Source organism: Centruroides sculpturatus, unplaced genomic scaffold (assembly GCF_000671375.1).
Source record: "Centruroides sculpturatus isolate CEXI.00-Female unplaced genomic scaffold, Cexi_2.0 scaffold174, whole genome shotgun sequence".
NCBI classification, from domain to species: Eukaryota; Metazoa; Arthropoda; class Arachnida; order Scorpiones; family Buthidae; genus Centruroides; species Centruroides sculpturatus.
This window is the reverse complement of record NW_019384420.1, coordinates 828,676-850,637: the sequence shown is the minus strand read 5'-3', so window position 1 is coordinate 850,637 and position 21,962 is coordinate 828,676. Positions and strand designations below refer to the sequence as shown.

The 21,962-nt window shown below is 30.0% G+C and overlaps 3 protein-coding genes across 3 annotated transcripts in view; all 3 read right to left on the bottom strand.

Annotated features, from left to right (window-relative positions):
- Positions 1-39: 39 nt before the first annotated feature.
- Positions 40-7,961, bottom strand: LOC111619366. The gene is made up of 7 exons (XM_023361074.1): positions 7,943-7,961; positions 7,000-7,779; positions 6,808-6,953; positions 4,000-4,219; positions 1,254-1,463; positions 1,059-1,178; positions 40-967 (listed from the first exon to the last, which is right to left on the bottom strand). Exons 1-7 carry the CDS (start codon positions 7,959-7,961, stop codon positions 786-788), a joined length of 1,677 nt encoding a protein of 558 aa, XP_023216842.1. The 3' UTR covers positions 40-785.
- Positions 7,962-9,342: 1,381 nt separating this feature from the next.
- The window catches only part of LOC111619399 (fatty-acid amide hydrolase 2-A-like), a 19,549-nt gene continuing 6,929 nt past the window's right edge, over positions 9,343-21,962 (bottom strand). The window contains exons 2-6 of the mRNA XM_023361103.1: positions 13,630-13,849; positions 10,884-11,093; positions 10,689-10,808; positions 10,443-10,597; positions 9,343-9,486 (exon numbers count right to left, since the gene is read on the bottom strand). Coding sequence (XP_023216871.1) covers positions 9,379-9,486; positions 10,443-10,597; positions 10,689-10,808; positions 10,884-11,093; positions 13,630-13,849 — 813 coding nt within the window. The 3' untranslated portion in view covers positions 9,343-9,378. The remainder of the gene's footprint in view (positions 9,487-10,442; positions 10,598-10,688; positions 10,809-10,883; positions 11,094-13,629; positions 13,850-21,962) is intronic.
- On the bottom strand, positions 16,190-17,819 carry LOC111619398 (fatty-acid amide hydrolase 2-like). The gene is made up of 2 exons (XM_023361102.1): positions 17,632-17,819; positions 16,190-17,012 (listed from the first exon to the last, which is right to left on the bottom strand). The coding sequence occupies exons 1-2, from the start codon at positions 17,695-17,697 to the stop codon at positions 16,425-16,427; spliced, it is 654 nt and encodes a 217-aa protein (XP_023216870.1). The 5' UTR covers positions 17,698-17,819; the 3' UTR covers positions 16,190-16,424.

Below are 21,962 nucleotides of genomic sequence, written 5' to 3'. Positions count from 1 at the left end.
TTTTTTTTATAATTATAATTCCTTGTTACATAAAGATTAGTTTTCGTTCCTTTTTCTCGATTCCAGCTCCAATATTTATACATATCTCGCATATATACAACAGTTTCTGTCACAACTCTCATCACATCAGTTTACCGCACGTATTGAGTCGCCATATTGTCTGACTAAATTCCCGAAATTGTCTCGAAATTGTCCCGAATCTATTGTATAAAAGATGATTTTTATGAAGACTGAATTTAATATTTAAATGAAAAATTTTTCCTTTTTTATTTAATTATTTCCTTTTAATTATGAATATACTTTAGTAACTTTTTTATTTTAGTTTTTTTGCTATACAAACTATAATTTTTAAACTCTAACTGATGACACATGACTTAACAATTTTACTTTCCTGGCTGGCTACTACATATATAACAGAGAAAAAGTGTAACGATCATCAAAAAATGACCCCCACCAATATTTTTACATTTTTCAAAGGGGACCTTGAAAGGTCGAGAAATGATTTTGTGTTCCTGTGGTATGAAAAAGGACAATTCTTACTGGCAAAGAACTTTGTCTTCATTGGCTTTTGAACTTTAAAATGTTTTAAAACAAATAATAAGTATGAATATAATATATGCTTTTTTTTCAAATGTGTGATGTTATATACTTGAAATTCGTTTTAGAAGTAAAACCTTTATTTACAGTACAGTACTAAGACTATGGAAAACAGCTTCTGGAAAAGTGAGTCGGAACCATAAAAATGGGTATATAGTGTTATGGTCCATGACTGATAAATTATTTGATTATTGTCTTTTAAAAACGTAACTAACCTTCCTATCTAGTCTAAGTTTGGATACATTTTTGTCGGCCAATACTTTTAACATAGGTAACAAATCCGTAGCGTAACGACACATTGGTCCCGTTGAGAGAAAATCATCATATAGATGACCGTTGTCCGGTACTTGTCCTATGTTAGAAACGATACCTAATAATAAAAATATATTAATAAATGTTTATAAAAAAAAATATAAATATAATCTTAATGCGTATTTTTTAACTATAAGAACTATTCTTACCTTTGCTTGGCTTAAGACCAAATATGCCATTCACAAACGATGGTATACGAATACTACCTCCTACATCCGAACCAATGCCAATTACTGAACCACCAGCACCTAAAAGAGCTCCTTCTCCTCCTAAATGTAACAGTTTCGAATTACTTTAACACAAATGTAATAAAGAATTTACTACAAATCGGTGAATATTCTTACCGCTGCTTCCACCGACAATTCTTCTAGGATCGTACGGATTTCTAGATTTGCCGTACACATTATTGTATGTTTCCCACCACATAGTTAACTCTGGCACGTTGGTAACAGCCAGCGGAATTCCTCCAGCTTTTTTCATAAGTACTACGGTGTCGGAATCTTTCGATGCTCTTCTGCCCTTAGAACTGTACAAGCCTGCGGTATTCAGCATTCCTAAAAATTAAAAAAATAATAATAATAATTTATTTGAAGTAAATTTTAAACTATTACAAAAATCTAGTTATTTCAAAACAACTATTAATTATCATAATGCAGAATAAAAAGAAGAAAAACGTTTACTCCTGATCACAAAACCGCTTGCTTAGGTCATAACAGCGCATAAACCAATACACAAAACATTTAAAACATTGTAATTTTAGTTTCTGAGGTCAGAAACTTTAGGAATTTTTCATAATTCTGTAAATATCGGGGTCCGAACCCAACCTGGTCCTGTGGCTTAACCAATCCACAATGGGTGTGATTAAAAAGGTTCTTTCATGCCTGGAGAACGGTAAGAAGAGACGAAACAGATGAAAATGATAACTAGTTAGTTATTCTTTAATTACTATTAAATAATTAATTATATCTGGAAAATTATTCATAAAATATTTTAAAATTTTAGAAAACTTGCATTGAATTTTTAAAAAATATCAGTAAGCCTATACGATAGCCGAGGTTAGAACTCTACAAAATTGATGGTACACACGATACAGTTTACGTTATAGTTAAATTTGATTAGTTTGAATTTAGTTTTTCCGATGATTAACTGACAAAAAAACCACAGTTTACAATTCATATTTTCACTAATGTATCCGACAACAGAAATATTAACTGACATTTGAACCGCTTTGCATTATCCCATAACACTAACAATGATCCGAAGGTTACAGAGAAATTTGAGATTGGAATTTGCTCCAGTTAAACTGAAAATTATTTGATAATACGTTTCCTTATAAATATACTACGACAATTTGTCAAATATTGTGCTTGTGTGAAATAAAACAGTTAACTTATCTGGGTCATTAAAAAGTAAATATTTGACGTTTTATGGTTTCTTTTAGCTTTTTGATGGAAAAGTTATTTTTAATTCCATTCCAGATTAAAGTCCTTGTTAAATATTTTATTTTTATTCAATTTTGGAGTAATTTGACACCTGACTACACATGCTTACTTAATCAAGTTCAAAAATTTTACTTAAACCTAGATGACTGGTTCTGGATCTATTCGAGCGAATGGCACGCCAACGAATCAGATAGGCTCTTAACAATAAGTAATTTTAAATAGTTGCAGCTTTTTATATAAAAATATGCAAATAACATTAAAAAGTAGAGAAACGATTAATATTTTTAATTATTTTTTGAAATTTTGTATCACTCTTTTGGGAATTTCGCGATAGAACCAAGGATCTAGAAGTTCAGAGTTATTAATAACTGTACCAAATTGCGAAACTTTAAAATGATACTGAGAGACTGTATAAATATACTGTAATTGTGCAACGATGTTGATTTTGTAACTGTAATCTCTTATTAGAATATTCATAAAAATCTTAGCACTGATAATAATATAATAATAATGATAATTTATAGTATTATTTGTATTAACAGAAAATGGGGCCCATTGGACTTCAGTAAGTCCTAGGCCCCGAAAAACCTAGATCCGCTCCTGAAGAGAGATATCAAATATTGTTATTTTAAGAAATTACTTACTTAATAAGAGTGTTTAAGACGTCTTTTACCTGAACATGTCTTACATTTTAGTCTTGCATCAGATGTTTCAGAGAAATTTTAAAATATCTCAAATATCCTGCATTTTACGAATATGTATTTTTTATGTGGATATTTAAATATAGTTTACAACAACTGTGTTAATTCGGAGTATAAATCACAACAATATTTGTATTATATATTAATGTCTTTAATATTCCAAGTAATTTTTTTTGCTTTGTTATTGTTTTGTCATTCTCATTCTTGTAATGGGGAGTGGAATATATTGTGCACGAGACATCACGAAATTCAATGTAAACAAAATAAATATTATAATATTGTGTGATATATTGAATAAAACAGTATTAAATTACAAAACATTGCTGCTGGACGATGACCTTATTGGGAAATCATCGACGTGGGAATCGTGTTTCTTTATATCTGATTGCTCGGTTACTCTTGTTACTCTTCCTATTTCATTACACGCATTGACTTTCCCAAAGTCACATTGAGATATAAAACGGAATTCTAATATTCGTTCTAAATTTTCTCAATTAAGAAATTAAATACATAAAAATTTTATTGTTGTCATTATTTCTGTTGACTGAATTTTATAAAAAAATAAGAAGTAAGTTGTCTGTAAAGAAAAGTTCAATGTATCAAGTTTATGTATATAATATTGTTATTGTTAATATTAATTAAATAATAGGATCGAATTATATGTAAATATACAGTGTATATCCGTTATATAAATATGTACATTTAAAAGAAATTGTTTGAATCTCAATTTCTAATTACATTCTCTATTTTCTGTTTAAAGTTCAAATGGAAGGATTGTAAAATGCAGAACAGTTTTTCTTATGTTATTATATATATTGTACTTTGTCCATTATATAATTTTTCAAATACGTCCCGTGGCCTAATAACCGAAGAATGATTTAAGTCTAATTTGGTTTGACTTTTTGAATTATAAATGTATTTGTTTACTAAAAATAAAAATAAAATACCTTGAACTGACATCGATTCCTTAGTAGTAAATGGAACTCCTAAATATGGATATAAATCTTCTAATACTTTCACAGAATTTTTCTCTGATTCGATGAATTGGTCCGCTTTTTCTGCATCTTGTAGAGCATCCTTAAACCTTTCGTCCGAAATTATATTTAAAGTAGGATTTACTTCTCGAATCCTCGTAATATACGCTTTTATAACATCCACCGACTTTAACTAATAAAAACAAAATACATTGAGTTATTATCGATTAATTCACGTTAATAAATTATTATTAAATATGTAAATTTTATGATTATTGATAGATCTATATAAAAGTTTTAAAAATTATTTTGCTTTATTAAATTATTATACATAAAAAAGCTGGCAAGAGCTCTTGCTCAATTTTCCTGGCGCTGGAACAGGAGCTTAAGGAGACCATTAGGAAGTCCAATAATTTTCTTTATACTAGAACATAAAGTTATATAATAATAAAAGTTTAAAAGGAGTAATTTTGTTGAATTATGATTAAAAAAATCTCCATTTAAAAACATATTTAAGCTTTAAAAAACTACGACACCAGCTCAAAGTTGAAAAATTGAGTCTTTGCGCTATCCATTACTAGATGTTATTAAAGAATAATTTTTATAATATTAATTATTAAAAACAACTTTCACTGTGATTTTAAAAATATTGTGAATACCAATAACGTGTAAAATTTTCATTAAGTCAAGCCATACTCGAAATATGATACGTAATCCCCTCTACCTCCCCATTCCCTCGGCTCCCGCATTCCAAAATTTATTAGCACCAATGCTCCTTATACAAAACTTACCGTGCCAAATATCGTTCTTTAATCAATGCCCCATCCTGAGATATTAAAGGAAATAGACGCCAAAACACTAACATTTCCCTTTTATTTTCTCGGCTGTTAGGTATACACAACAAGGGAAAGTATTGGAATCGTCAAATTTGACAATCCGAGTGTTTTGCAAATAAATCTCCACGTTTTGAGACCCCTAAACACAAAAAAGTAAAAAAAAAAAAAAATCCGTGGATATGTATGAATGTAGGCCTATGTATGAGGCTGTTTTTCATTGTAAATATTTTTACAAGTTGAAATAAAAATTTTCACAAACAAACTATAACTAAAATAAAAACACGAAAACACTACTCATAAATTTCAAAAGAAAAAAAACAGTCCAAAAAAATCAACAACTTACCGAGTATGGTACGGATCAGACTGATTGCGTACACGATAAACAATAATTTGGCTGAGAGTAAAGTCCTTGAAGACATAAAATGTAGAAAATAGCTAAATTCGAGATGAAACAATCTAGATTTAAATGAAAAAAAAAAAATAGATTCTAAATAAAGTGACAATTCTGCCCGACACGAAGTACAGACTTAAAATAAAATGGCGGTCGATAGTACTTGTCGTTGCTACCAAGAACGCTGTAATCACGGTCACAACCATTCTATGTAGTATATTCTAGCTCGTTGGTTTGAGCAGTAATTTTTCAACAATTCAATATGTGCGTGAAAAGCAGGGCCGTGCCGTGCTATGATGCAGGCGGCCGCATCAGGTGGCATTAAAAACATTTAAGGGGCGGCATTTCGAAGACTTGCATTATACTGAGAAAATCTACAGCATGACTCTGGTAAAAATTATTTTAAAGATTGAAAGAGAAAACTGTCGCATTTACTGGATTATCTCGTTGGATGAAGCAAGCAGAATCGATTAAAATTTTCAGAAAAACAACAAGGAATGGCTGCATCATCGATTTCTTTCTTTCGACTTATAGAGAATAAACGTGGTCGCCCAGATGTTTTATTTGAATTATGTTCTGAGGAAACAAAACAATTAAAAACAAAAGCCTTAAGAGATTCTACTCCTATGCCTTTATTAACATATACCACACAAATGTGCTTAAGAGTCGAAGGACAAACACAAGCCCGAAACATTCTGAGAGAGATAACAACAGGAAGTCCAAAGCAATCACAGCTAATGTCAGGTGAAGATGCCCTAGTTGCTTTGGTGGATGATAAATTGTCTCGCCACCAATATGATATTATAAGAATAAGTGCTCCAGAAAGCAATGTCGAGGAAATAAGTTTGAGGGTAATATCTTTGGTTTGAGGGTTTGGTAAACATATATCGTGTGGTTTATTATATGTCACCTACATTACAAAAGTTTTACATACACGGACCTTAATTTATAGGATATATTCCTCACTGCCGTCTATAGAACAGCTGACGAGAAGCTCGCGATAAATATTTTAAAATGTACAGTACATAGAACATTGCTCCAGAAAACGAATACAAATATTTTAAACTTCTGTTAATTGTGTTCGGATCCTGAAACAACCAGCAAGCGAAGATTTCAAAAGAATAAATGGCAAAATTTTCCAAAAGAAGCGGTAGACTTATCTGTTGGTGCACCTTTTTTATAAATCGGAATAAATTCCTCTGACCATCTCTCAGATTTCATAATTAAGGAGCAGATTTTATGAAATATATTAACACCCAGTTTTCCATTGCTTTTAAAATTTCGGAGGTTATGTTGTCAGGTCCCGGAGCTTTGTGATTTCTTAATGTATTTATGGCTTTTTCTACCTCTGATTTAAAAATAGATGGTTCAACTTCTCTTGTTCATCCATTTTGAAGTTGATTATTACCATTTCTTTTTGACCAGTGTCTTTATAAAATTTCTCACAATACTTCCTCAGACACCCGCAATCCCCTCCGCATCGGTTATGATTTTATCCTTATCATTCTTAATTATTTGTGTGCGTGGTTTGGACTCTCTTGCTAGATATCTAACTTTATCGTAAAGTTCATGAATCTGATTATTAATTGCATGGACTTCAATTTCACTGCATATACTGTCGAAATAATCATTTTTGACTTTCTTATAAGTCTTTTTGATTCTTTTATCTAGCTCTTTCTTCTTTTCATCTGTAACGCTATCTGAAGTTAGTATTTTTTTCCCTTTCATCTATTAATTCAAGGGTACTATTTCTCAACCAATGTTTCTTTTTCTGTGGTCGATGTTGTGTGGTGCATTGTTGTACTCCAGTTAAAATCCAACTTTTTGTTTGTGTCCATAAATCATATGGGTTATTTGTAAAGAATGGAGGGTCTAAATTTCGGAGAGTCTGTTGTAAGATTGAACTAGCTGTAGTCTCAAGTCTTGGGTTGATCTTTGATTTTTTTGTTGTATGGAGTTTTAATGTTACTTCCGCTTTTAGTAGCTTATGATCAGAGTTGCAGAATGCTCCGGGTCTTGCTCTGACATTATTAACTGATGATCTCCATCTTGTTCTTATTAAGACATAATCAATTTGGTTTTTATATTCACCTGTTGGTGAGGTCCAAGTAGAAAGACGCCGATAATGGTGTTTGAACACGGTATTAGTTATTGAAAAACTGTTCTTTATTGCAAACTGAAGGAGTCTATTTCCTCTCTCATTTCTGGTGTCCAGTCCAAATTTTCCTATAATGCACCGTAGATTATCGTCATTTTCTGTATTGCCTATCTTAGCATTAAAATCTCCCATTATTATCAATAAGTCCTTCTGTGGTATTTCTGTGATGATATTTTCAATTTGTGTGTACACTGTGTCCAAAGCAGCCGAAGTAGGCATATAAACCTGAATAATATGAAGTTTTACTGGCCTGGAAGATATTGTAATTTTGATTATGCGGTCGTTGATAGGTTCATAGTCTTCCACAAATTTTGTTGGGCATTTGTCGATAACAAAGGCCACTCCATTTCTTCTATTTTTGGTCGTACCTGAAACATATATCGTGTGGTCAATTGTATCAAAATGACTATTCTCTCTCCAATGTGTTTCGGAGATGCCACAAATCTCTTTCTACTATGTAGAGTTTTCCAGTCTGTAAAAAGCCTCTTACAATAACTTGATAACTTGCTCTTATAATGTTTTCTAGATTACTTTCTATTTTAGGAACCATTATTTAAAAATGCAGACTGTGTAATAATCATTAACCCCTTTTGAGCCGCCCATTTTTTTAGAATTTTTAATTAAGCATAAAAAATACTTAAAACTAAAAAAAAAAACGAAAGAAATGCGTTAATTTTGAAGAAAAAGCTTCAAAGTTTAACTTCCTTTGTCTCGCCTTTCCGCGAAATTTGACACCGATGAGTCATTGTTTACACAGCTGGATGACCTTGAGAACAGCTGGAGTCGTATTTCCCGGGGCATTCTCATAGACGTCTCGGGAGGAGAAAGGTTTAAAGCAGGGTAAATACTAGCTAGACCTATATTTTTAAATATTTTTAAAAAATTAAAATTTTTATTGCGATTTCCGACCCCCCGACTTAATTAAACTTATATATAATAAAATCTATTAATTAAAAAAATTAAAAACTATTGGAGGTAGTTTTTGATATCAGAAACTAGCTTTAAATAACTTTACCGAAGTCAAATCCGTGCACTACAACTTTAGAACGATTAATTAAATTTGATTAAAAAAATCCCATTAAAAAACAATTAAAAAGCAATAAAGCGTGAATCGTGCGTCATTAAAGGTAAATTAAAATCATGATAAAATTTTTTCGCGCGGGAAAAAATTTTGTAAAAATTTGGACCTAAAAAAACATTCCAAAAATTGAAAAAAAAAATTTCTCGGGGGTCCTCACGCCCGGATTTTTGTAACGCTATGGCACTTGCTCGAGTCAGACTCGAGCGTGGGTAGGAAGGTGTTGTATGAGTCCAGAAGCAAATCGTGCATACTTAATCAAATTATTAAATATTGGCGCAGATAATTAACGATGACGTATCGAATGTAATTTTATTATGCTATTTCTAGTTGTCCAAAATAATTTTATCGAAAAATCATTACAAAATAATTGACATATCCAATCTATAAAAAGTATAGATTCTAGTTCTTTTTTACTACAATATAAGAATAATAATTAAATTTTAAATCAAAATGTTCCTAATCAACGCATGACTTGCATACTTTCGTTTGTTAACTAACACTACTTGGCACATTTCCACAAGTATGTGCCAAGTCATCTGTCGATTGTAAAATTTCTGGAATATTCGTAAACAATATATTTGNTTTGAAAGTCGTACGATTTCGCAATAACAATGTCGTTTGCAATGCAAAATCATATATTTGACAATCTATAGATTTATGGGCAACATCCATTCACTCGTATTCTTCGGTACCTCGAGGGTACTATTTAAAAGAGTGCTATATCGAGATTTGACTGTAAATTCCTAACTTCTGATGGAATTTAAAATATGTTTATTATTATTATTATTCTAGTAGCTTTTACGAAATAAGGCACATAATTCAAAGAAAATAATAATTTTAGGAAAATATTTATATTTTGTTACAGTATACCAATGTTTATATTTTGTTACAGTTTTACCTTCATTTGAGCCTGTTTCATTTCAGAAGTGACTCGGGTGCAGAACGGGTGACCCGCTTCGTCCATATAATAGATTTTTATCTTACTAAGATCGATCTAAAAAAAACAAAATATATGTGTATGGGTTATAAATCTAGTTCAATAATTTTTCTATTTACTATATATTTAATTATCTATTTAAATAATTATTAGGCCTATATCAGCTACAAAAATTGATTAAACCTTTGCTTTAAAAATTGTTTTTTTTTATAATTATAATTCCTTGTTACATAAAGATTAGTTTTCGTTCCTTTTTCTCGATTCCAGCTCCAATATTTATACATATCTCGCATATATACAACAGTTTCTGTCACAACTCTCATCACATCAGTTTACCGCACGTATTGAGTCGCCATATTGTCTGACTAAATTCCCGAAATTGTCTCGAAATTGTCCCGAATCTATTGTATAAAAGATGATTTTTATGAAGACTGAATTTAATATTTAAATGAAAAATTTTTCCTTTTTTATTTAATTATTTCCTTTTAATTATGAATATACTTTAGTAACTTTTTTATTTTAGTTTTTTTGCTATACAAACTATAATTTTTAAACTCTAACTGATGACACATGACTTAACAATTTTACTTTCCTGGCTGGCTACTACATATATAACAGAGAAAAAGTGTAACGATCATCAAAAAATGACCCCCACCAATATTTTTACATTTTTCAAAGGGGACCTTGAAAGGTCGAGAAATGATTTTGTGTTCCTGTGGTATGAAAAAGGACAATTCTTACTGGCAAAGAACTTTGTCTTCATTGGCTTTTGAACTTTAAAATGTTTTAAAACAAATAATAAGTATGAATATAATATATGCTTTTTTTTCAAATGTGTGATGTTATATACTTGAAATTCGTTTTAGAAGTAAAACCTTTATTTACAGTACAGTACTAAGACTATGGAAAACAGCTTCTGGAAAAGTGAGTCGGAACCATAAAAATGGGTATATAGTGTTATGGTCCATGACTGATAAATTATTTGATTATTGTCTTTTAAAAACGTAACTAACCTTCCTATCTAGTCTAAGTTTGGATACATTTTTGTCGGCCAATACTTTTAACATAGGTAACAAATCCGTAGCGTAACGACACATTGGTCCCGTTGAGAGAAAATCATCATATAGATGACCGTTGTCCGGTACTTGTCCTATGTTAGAAACGATACCTAATAATAAAAATATATTAATAAATGTTTATAAAAAAAAATATAAATATAATCTTAATGCGTATTTTTTAACTATAAGAACTATTCTTACCTTTGCTTGGCTTAAGACCAAATATGCCATTCACAAACGATGGTATACGAATACTACCTCCTACATCCGAACCAATGCCAATTACTGAACCACCAGCACCTAAAAGAGCTCCTTCTCCTCCTAAATGTAACAGTTTCGAATTACTTTAACACAAATGTAATAAAGAATTTACTACAAATCGGTGAATATTCTTACCGCTGCTTCCACCGACAATTCTTCTAGGATCGTACGGATTTCTAGATTTGCCGTACACATTATTGTATGTTTCCCACCACATAGTTAACTCTGGCACGTTGGTAACAGCCAGCGGAATTCCTCCAGCTTTTTTCATAAGTACTACGGTGTCGGAATCTTTCGATGCTCTTCTGCCCTTAGAACTGTACAAGCCTGCGGTATTCAGCATTCCTAAAAATTAAAAAAATAATAATAATAATTTATTTGAAGTAAATTTTAAACTATTACAAAAATCTAGTTATTTCAAAACAACTATTAATTATCATAATGCAGAATAAAAAGAAGAAAAACGTTTACTCCTGATCACAAAACCGCTTGCTTAGGTCATAACAGCGCATAAACCAATACACAAAACATTTAAAACATTGTAATTTTAGTTTCTGAGGTCAGAAACTTTAGGAATTTTTCATAATTCTGTAAATATCGAGGTCCGAACCCAACCTGGTCCTGTGGCTTAACCAATCCACAATGGGTGTGATTAAAAAGGTTCTTTCATGCCTGGAGAACGGTAAGAAGAGACGAAACAGATGAAAATGATAACTAGTTAGTTATTCTTTAATTACTATTAAATAATTAATTATATCTGGAAAATTATTCATAAAATATTTTAAAATTTTAGAAAACTTGCATTGAATTTTTAAAAAATATCAGTAAGCCTATACGATAGCCGAGGTTAGAACTCTACAAAATTGATGGTACACACGATACAGTTTACGTTATAGTTAAATTTGATTAGTTTGAATTTAGTTTTTCCGATGATTAACTGACAAAAAAACCACAGTTTACAATTCATATTTTCACTAATGTATCCGACAACAGAAATATTAACTGACATTTGAACCGCTTTGCATTATCCCATAACACTAACAATGATCCGAAGGTTACAGAGAAATTTGAGATTGGAATTTGCTCCAGTTAAACTGAAAATTATTTGATAATACGTTTCCTTATAAATATACTACGACAATTTGTCAAATATTGTGCTTGTGTGAAATAAAACAGTTAACTTATCTGGGTCATTAAAAAGTAAATATTTGACGTTTTATGGTTTCTTTTAGCTTTTTGATGGAAAAGTTATTTTTAATTCCATTCCAGATTAAAGTCCTTGTTAAATATTTTATTTTTATTCAATTTTGGAGTAATTTGACACCTGACTACACATGCTTACTTAATCAAGTTCAAAAATTTTACTTAAACCTAGATGACTGGTTCTGGATCTATTCGAGCGAATGGCACGCCAACGAATCAGATAGGCTCTTAACGATAAGTAATTTTAAATAGTTGCAGCTTTTTATATAAAAATATGCAAATAACATTAAAAAGTAGAGAAACGATTAATATTTTTAATTATTTTTTGAAATTTTGTATCACTCTTTTGGGAATTTCGCGATAGAACCAAGGATCTAGAAGTTCAGAGTTATTAATAACTGTACCAAATTGCGAAACTTTAAAATGATACTGAGAGACTGTATAAATATACTGTAATTGTGCAACGATGCTGATTTTGTAACTGTAATCTCTTATTAGAATATTCATAAAAATCTTAGCACTGATAATAATATAATAATAATGATAATTTATAGTATTATTTGTATTAACAGAAAATGGGGCCCATTGGACTTCAGTAAGTCCTAGGCCCCGAAAAACCTAGATCCGCTCCTGAAGAGAGATATCAAATATTGTTATTTTAAGAAATTACTTACTTAATAAGAGTGTTTAAGACGTCTTTTACCTGAACATGTCTTACATTTTAGTCTTGCATCAGATGTTTCAGAGAAATTTTAAAATATCTCAAATATCCTGCATTTTACGAATATGTATTTTTTATGTGGATATTTAAATATAGTTTACAAGAACTGTGTTAATTCGCAGTATAAATCACAACAATATTTGTATTATATATTAATGTCTTTAATATTCCAAGTAATTTTTTTTGCTTTGTTATTGTTTTGTCATTCTCATTCTTGTAATGGGGAGTGGAATATATTGTGCACGAGACATCACGAAATTCAATGTAAACAAAATAAATATTATAATATTGTGTGATATATTGAATAAAACAGTATTAAATTACAAAACATTGCTGCTGGACGATGACCTTATTGGGAAATCATCGACGTGGGAATCGTGTTTCTTTATATCTGATTGCTCGGTTACTCTTGTTACTCTTCCTATTTCATTACACGCATTGACTTTCCCAAAGTCACATTGAGATATAAAACGGAATTCTAATATTCGTTCTAAATTTTCTCAATTAAGAAATTAAATACATAAAAATTTTATTGTTGTCATTATTTCTGTTGACTGAATTTTATAAAAAAATAAGAAGTAAGTTGTCTGTAAAGAAAAGTTCAATGTATCAAGTTTATGTATATAATATTGTTATTGTTAATATTAATTAAATAATAGGATCGAATTATATGTAAATATACAGTGTATATCCGTTATATAAATATGTACATTTAAAAGAAATTGTTTGAATCTCAATTTCTAATTACATTCTCTATTTTCTGTTTAAAGTTCAAATGGAAGGATTGTAAAATGCAGAACAGTTTTTCTTATGTTATTATATATATTGTACTTTGTCCATTATATAATTTTTCAAATACGTCCCGTGGCCTAATAACCGAAGAATGATTTAAGTCTAATTTGGTTTGACTTTTTGAATTATAAATGTATTTGTTTACTAAAAATAAAAATAAAATACCTTGAACTGACATCGATTCCTTAGTAGTAAACGGAACTCCTAAATATGGATATAAATCTTCTAATACTTTCACAGAATTTTTCTCTGATTCGATGAATTGGTCCGCTTTTTCTGCATCTTGTAGAGCATCCTTAAACCTTTCGTCCGAAATTATATTTAAAGTAGGATTTACTTCTCGAATCCTCGTAATATACGCTTTTATAACATCCACCGACTTTAACTAATAAAAACAAAATACATTGAGTTATTATCGATTAATTCACGTTAATAAATTATTATTAAATATGTAAATTTTATGATTATTGATAGATCTATATAAAAGTTTTAAAAATTATTTTGCTTTATTAAATTATTATACATAAAAAAGCTGGCAAGAGCTCTTGCTCAATTTTCCTGGCGCTGGAACAGGAGCTTAAGGAGACCATTAGGAAGTCCAATAATTTTCTTTATACTAGAACATAAAGTTATATAATAATAAAAGTTTAAAAGGAATAATTTTGTTGAATTATGATTAAAAAAATCTCCATTTAAAAACATATTTAAGCTTTAAAAAACTACGATACCAGCTCAAAGTTGAGTCTCATGCGCTATCCATTACTAGATGTTATTAAAGAATAATTTTTATATTATTAATTATTAAAAACAACTTTCACTGTGATTTTAAAAATATTGTAAATACCAATAACGTGTAAAATTTTCATTAAGTCAAGCCATACTCGAAATATGATACGTGATCCCATCTACCTTCCCATTCCCTCGGCTCCCGCATTCCAAAATTTATTAGCACCAATGCTCCTTATACAAAACTTACCGTGCCAAATATCGTTCTTTAATCAATGCCCCATCCTGAGATATTAAAGGAAATAGACGCCAAAACACTAACATTTCCCTTTTATTTTCTCGGCTGTTAGGTATACACAACAAGGGAAAGTATTGGAATCGTCAAATTTGACAATCCGAGTGTTTTGCAAATAAATCTCCACGTTTTGAGACCCCTAAACACAAAAAAGTAAAAAAAAAAAAAAATCCGTGGATATGTATGAATGTAGGCCTATGTATGAGGCTGTTTTTCATTGTAAATATTTTTACAAGTTGAAATAAAAATTTTCACAAACAAACTATAACTAAAATAAAAACACGAAAACACTACTCATAAATTTCAAAAGAAAAAAAACAGTCCAAAAAAATCAACAACTTACCGAGTATGGTACGGATCAGACTGATTGCGTACACGATAAACAATAATTTGGCTGAGAGTAAAGTCCTTGAAGACATAAAATGTAGAAAATAGCTAAATTCGAGATGAAACAATCTAGATTTAAATGAAAAAAAAAAAATAGATTCTAAATAAAGTGACAATTCTGCCCGACACGAAGTACAGACTTAAAATAAAATGGCGGTCGATAGTACTTGTCGTTGCTACCAAGAACGCTGTAATCACGGTCACAACCATTCTATGTAGTATATTCTAGCTCGTTGGTTTGAGCAGTAATTTTTCAACAATTCAATATGTGCGTGAAAAGCAGGGCCGTGCCGTGCTATGATGCAGGCGGCCGCATCAGGTGGCATTAAAAACATTTAAGGGGCGGCATTTCGAAGACTTGCATTATACTGAGAAAATCTACAGCATGACTCTGGTAAAAATTATTTTAAAGATTGAAAGAGAAAACTGTCGCATTTACTGGATTATCTCGTTGGATGAAGCAAGCAGAATCGATTAAAATTTTCAGAAAAACAACAAGGAATGGCTGCATCATCGATTTCTTTCTTTCGACTTATAGAGAATAAACGTGGTCGCCCAGATGTTTTATTTGAATTATGTTCTGAGGAAACAAAACAATTAAAAACAAAAGCCTTAAGAGATTCTACTCCTATGCCTTTATTAACATATACCACACAAATGTGCTTAAGAGTCGAAGGACAAACACAAGCCCGAAACATTCTGAGAGAGATAACAACAGGAAGTCCAAAGCAATCACAGCTAATGTCAGGTGAAGATGCCCTAGTTGCTTTGGTGGATGATAAATTGTCTCGCCACCAATATGATATTATAAGAATAAGTGCTCCAGAAAGCAATGTCGAGGAAATAAGTTTGAGGGTAATATCTTTGGTTTGAGGGTTTGGTAAACATATATCGTGTGGTTTATTATATGTCACCTACATTACAAAAGTTTTACATACACGGACCTTAATTTATAGGATATATTCCTCACTGCCGTCTATAGAACAGCTGACGAGAAGCTCGCGATAAATATTTTAAAATGTACAGTACATAGAGCATTGCTCCAGAAAACGAATACAAATATTTTAAACTTCTGTTAATTGTGTAACAGAAGTGATGATTATTACAAGCTCCTAAAATGAATACTAATGAAAAAGGATCGAACGAAGATGTTGCTATCTCTGAAAAACTTTTAGGGCGGTAATGTATATTGCGGTGTATTTCTCAAATGCAAGTTTTAATCGAATGCATTTTCTATTTGGATGCCGATAAATTTAATAAAGTTCTCTCACTAACATTAGAAGTTTGAATCTGAAGATTACAAACGGACACATAGAATAACGTACAACATATTATCCGTTTTATTATGCAAATAATGTAACAAAAGTACAAAATATTTATAGAGTTAACATTTCTATATGAAATATTTTCAAAATAATACAAACAAATTATACTATTAGTATTGCTTTCGTTCTTTCTTATTCATTTATAGCAACGATTATCACGAAATAGAAAATTTTTCTATTCATTTAATTTCTAAAATTTCACGATAATTCTTTGAATTATTCGAACGCTACAAATTCGGATTTCTCCATCCACCGAAAACTTTTTCTAATTCTTCTGCCACGGTTATGGTCAAAAGATCGTTGTTGAGACTTCCGACAATTTGTACTCCTAATGGCAACCCTCTAGAATTCAATCCTAAAGGACACGAGGTTACCGGAAGACCGACAGCGTTAAAAATGGCCGCGTAAACAAAATTATGACTCTTGAAAACTGGTTGATGAATATAAATGGCCGTTTCCGGGTGGGGAGGATAGAGAAATATCCCGTCTTCGCCCAGCAAATCTTCCAATGTTTTCTTAAGTTCTTCGGTCATGGCTAAAAATCGATTACGCTTTTCTTTAGGCACACTGGAGTTTACTTTTTCAACGATAGCGTAGATTAGGCACGGCAGCGTGTGTTTAGATACTCTCAAGCACCATTTGATTAGTTCGAAGTAAATGTTTATGTCTTTGCCATTTCCTGACATAAGAGTTGTGAATTTTTTCGCAGGAACAGTCGCCATGTTTGCCAAAAATATATCCGCAGAGTAATACATTTGCTTTAAGGAAAGTTTTTGAGCTTTAATGTTGTAAGTTTCTTCGAAATAATTTATAACCTATTTTTTAAAAAAATATAAAAATTTAAAAATTAATAGTAATGTAAATTTATTTACTACAAAATTATGTAAGTTAGTCATGTAAAGCAGTAAATTTTATCCTAATTTCCTAAGAGTTTTGTTATCTACATTATGAACATATTGCTCAAAGAATTTATATGAGGATGATGAACCCATTATTAATATTTCTATAAATTAAAAAACAACAAATAGTCAAAACTCGATATAGTGTCAGTGAATCGGGCTGGTACTAAAGGAAACTGAAGTACCTCAATGAGAATGAAGACTATACGCGAGTTCCAGTTTGAAAGTCGTACGATTTCGCAATAACAATGTCGTTTGCAATGCAAAATCATATATTTGACAATCTATAGATTTATGGGCAACATCCATTCACTCGTATTCTTCGGTACCTCGAGGGTACTATTTAAAAGAGTGCTATATCGAGATTTGACTGTAAATTCCTAACTTCTGATGGAATTTAAAATATGTTTATTATTATTATTATTCTAGTAGCTTTTACGAAATAAGGCACATAATTCAAAGAAAATAATAATTTTAGGAAAATATTTATATTTTGTTACAGTATACCAATGTTTATATTTTGTTACAGTTTTACCTTCATTTGAGCCTGTTTCATTTCAGAAGTGACTCGGGTGCAGAACGGGTGACCCGCTTCGTCCATATAATAGATTTTTATCTTACTAAGATCGATCTAAAAAACACAAAATATATGTGTATGGGTTATAAATCTAGTTCAATAATTTTTCTATTTACTGTATATTTAATTATCTATTTAAATAATTATTAGGCCTATATCAGCTACAAAAATTGATTAAACCTTTGCTTTAAAAATTGTTTTTTTTATAATTATAATTCCTTGTTACATAAAGATTAGTTTTCGTTCCTTTTTCTCGATTCCAGCTCCANTAAAGTAGGTTGAATACTAGCTAGACCTATATTTTTAAATATTTTTAAAAAATTAAAATTTTTATTGCGATTTCCGACCCCCCGACTTAATTAAACTTATATATAATAAAATCTATTAATTAAAAAAATTAAAAACTATTGGAGGTAGTTTTTGATATCAGAAACTAGCTTTAAATAACTTTACCGAAGTCAAATCCGTGCACTACAACTTTAGAACGATTAATTAAATTTGATTAAAAAAATCCCATTAAAAAACAATTAAAAAGCAATAAAGCGTGAATCGTGCGTCATTAAAGGTAAATTAAAATCATGATAAAATTTTTTCGCGCGGGAAAAAATTTTGTAAAAATTTGGACCTAAAAAAACATTCCAAAAATTGAAAAAAAAAAATTTCTCGGGGGTCCTCACGCCCGGATTTTTGTAACGCTATGGCACTTGCTCGAGTCAGACTCGAGCGTGGGTAGGAAGGTGTTGTATGAGTCCAGAAGCAAACCGTGCATACTTAATCAAATTATTAAATATTGGCGCAGATAATTAACGATGACGTATCGAATGTAATTTTATTATGCTATTTCTAGTTGTCCAAAATAATTTTATCGAAAAATCATTACAAAATAATTGACATATCCAATCTATAAAAAGTATAGATTCTAGTTCTTTTTTACTACAATATAAGAATAATAATTAAATTTTAAATCAAAATGTTCCTAATCAACGCATGACTTGCATACTTTCGTTTGTTAACTAACACTACTTGGCACATTTCCACAAGTATGTGCCAAGTCATCTGTCGATTGTAAAATTTCTGGAATATTCGTAAACAATATATTTGTCATCCGGGTATGAAAATGGCATAAATTTTGAATATTGTGAGGAAATTATAAAATATAGTTTAAATATATTTCCATAAAACAGTTTACTTTCCCTTCTATTGATACTATGCTCATACAATGCAGAGCAACTTGTAAGTGTAACTTGTTAGTTTATTGGATTTGTAGGATCCTTCCTTATTTTTTGCATTTACTTAACTGGGAAGTGATGCGCAATTTTTATGTTAACACTAACGAATAAGCAGTCTTTTTTGAATTCTTTTGCTTTTAGTTAACGTATAACTGTAACCGTAGATTTTTTTCACATTACACCATTTGCTCTTATACATGTACTTTGATTTCGTAATGAAAATTGTTCCTTTTAATGTAAAATTTTAATATTTTTGCCAAAGTAAACGTATTAGATTCTCAACTATACACTAGTAAAATCGATAAGAAATAAACGATAATTGAAAATGGATAACAAATTTAAATTGGTGAATATTCAGTCCAAAATGTTAAAATGTGCTTCATATTTTCCGTTATTTATAACTGTTTATTCTAAAAGTTTTGAAAAAATCATACGAAGAAAAAGTAGTATCTTAATTCGCAATATTTCGACATGGAATGCAACTATAAACTTTGATTTAGTCTCATTCTCTAAAAAATAGGATAACATATCAGTAGAAAAGATACAAATATTTAACAAATCACACTATTATACTTGTATTTTAAATGTTTGTTTCCTATCTAAATAAATGTTAGTACGTTAAATTTCTCAATGGTTTTCAGGAATATCCGTTTTTGTTTTCTATCGGTTCGGATTTCCTGTACAGATGTTTCAAACTAAATTTCTATCAAGTTTTAAAAAACGTTATATAGTATATTTTTACTGACTGTATCTCCACTGACAAGCATGCAACTTTTTTTAAGATTAATTTGCCAATCGTTTTTTTTTTTGGAATATCTGTGTATCACCTAGATTTACGTGTAAAAAAATAATAAATAATATTTAGATCTTTTCTTGTTTGCATATTTGCATATTGAATAATGTCGTGTCTACTTTCCTGATCAATTCTGATTATAATTTTCCTTTTCCGATACTGTATTTTTAATTATAAAGTTTAGAAAAATCTCAACAACTGATTTAATTCAGACATTTTAAAACTGAAATTATTCTGGTATTTTTGAAATCGTGCCAGTAATTTTTTAAATTCAAACACAAATTATTCATTGTATGTATACAGACACTTGGCAAATCACAGAATTAAATTTTATTCAGTTGATACGTATNTTCGTAAACAATATATTTGTCATCCGGGTATGAAAATGGCATAAATTTTGAATATTGTGAGGAAATTATAAAATATAGTTTAAATATATTTCCATAAAACAGTTTACTTTCCCTTCTATTGATACTATGCTCATACAATGCAGAGCAACTTGTAAGTGTAACTTGTTAGTTTATTGGATTTGTAGGATCCTTCCTTATTTTTTGCATTTACTTAACTGGGAAGTGATGCGCAATTTTTATGTTAACACTAACGAATAAGCAGTCTTTTTTGAATTCTTTTGCTTTTAGTTAACGTATAACTGTAACCGTAGATTTTTTTCACATTACACCATTTGCTCTTATACATGTACTTTGATTTCGTAATGAAAATTGTTCCTTTTAATGTAAAATTTTAATATTTTTGCCAAAGTAAACGTATTAGATTCTCAACTATACACTAGTAAAATCGATAAGAAATAAACGATAATTGAAAATGGATAACAAATTTAAATTGGTGAATATTCAGTCCAAAATGTTAAAATGTGCTTCATATTTTCCGTTATTTATAACTGTTTATTCTAAAAGTTTTGAAAAAATCATACGAAGAAAAAGTAGTATCTTAATTCGCAATATTTCGACATGGAATGCAACTATAAACTTTGATTTAGTCTCATTCTCTAAAAAATAGGATAACATATCAGTAGAAAAGATACAAATATTTAACAAATCACACTATTATACTTGTATTTTAAATGTTTGTTTCCTATCTAAATAAATGTTAGTACGTTAAATTTCTCAATGGTTTTCAGGAATATCCGTTTTTGTTTTCTATCGGTTCGGATTTCCTGTACAGATGTTTCAAACTAAATTTCTATCAAGTTTTAAAAAACGTTATATAGTATATTTTTACTGACTGTATCTCCACTGACAAGCATGCAACTTTTTTTAAGATTAATTTGCCAATGGTTTTTTTTTTGGAATATCTGTGTATCACCTAGATTTACGTGTAAAAAATAATAAATAATATTTAGATCTTTTCTTGTTTGCATATTTGCATATTGAATAATGTCGTGTCTACTTTCCTGATCAATTCTGATTATAATTTTCCTTTTCCGATACTGTATTTTTAATTATAAAGTTTAGAAAAATCTCAACAACTGATTTAATTCAGACATTTTAAAACTGAAATTATTCTGGTATTTTTGAAATCGTGCCAGTAATTTTTTAAATTCAAACACAAATTATTCATTGTATGTATACAGACACTTGGCAAATCACAGAATTAAATTTTATTCAGTTGATACGTATTTCTCTCGTTTCGGGCATTTCTTGCCCCTCTTCAGCCAACTAAAATAAAAGTTCACAAGTTACAACAGTATAAACAAACAAACATATAAGGTCGTTATTTTAAAAACATGCCTTTTTGATGAGTTTAAACAATTTTAAAATTTCTTCCATACACTTACAATCACGTTTAATTAATGAAATTGATTTAACAATTAAATTAAATTTTACATATTAGTCTTTCGAAGTAATCCTTCCTTACAAACGTATTTCGCTGATCTTTCCTCCCCCTTTTTTCCCCAGTTACGCTTGCCCACTGTCTACTACACAGTCACATAACGAGTAGGCCACCTTGTGGCAACATTTTTTAAAAATTATTTTTCTACATAAAAAATCCTTTTCGAAAATATTCCTAATTTTATAAGATACTAGACCCGCTTCTCTGGGTTTTTATTTGTGGGCAAAAAGTAACGATAGTGAAGATTAAGATAATTACATTATAGCCAATCTTACCCGTTTTCACAGAATGCAAGAATTAGGTCCCCGTTTCCAGACTAATTAGAGAATTTTTACGTCCAGTCAAACGAACTATTTTCAATTTGATCAATTTTCTGGAACGTTTACAATCGTTCTATAATCGAACCAATTCGAATT

What these genes read in the sequence shown, in the direction of transcription:
- LOC111619366 (XM_023361074.1), bottom strand. An exon ending in GAAACATTGGTTGAGAAATA is followed by an intron (nt 6,954 to 6,999) that starts GTACCCTTGAAT and finishes TACTAACTTCAG; the next exon opens with ATAGCGTTACAGATGAAAAG. An exon ending in TGGTCTTAAGCCAAGCAAAG is followed by an intron (nt 968 to 1,058) that starts GTAAGAATAGTT and finishes TTTTATTATTAG; the next exon opens with GTATCGTTTCTAACATAGGA.
- LOC111619398 (XM_023361102.1), bottom strand. Translation starts at nt 17,697, where the DNA reads ATGGACGAAGCGGGTCACCCGTTCTGCACCCGAGTCACTTCTGAAATG. An exon ending in TGAAACAGGCTCAAATGAAG is followed by an intron (nt 17,013 to 17,631) that starts GTAAAACTGTAA and finishes TTTAAAAAATAG; the next exon opens with GTTATAAATTATTTCGAAGA.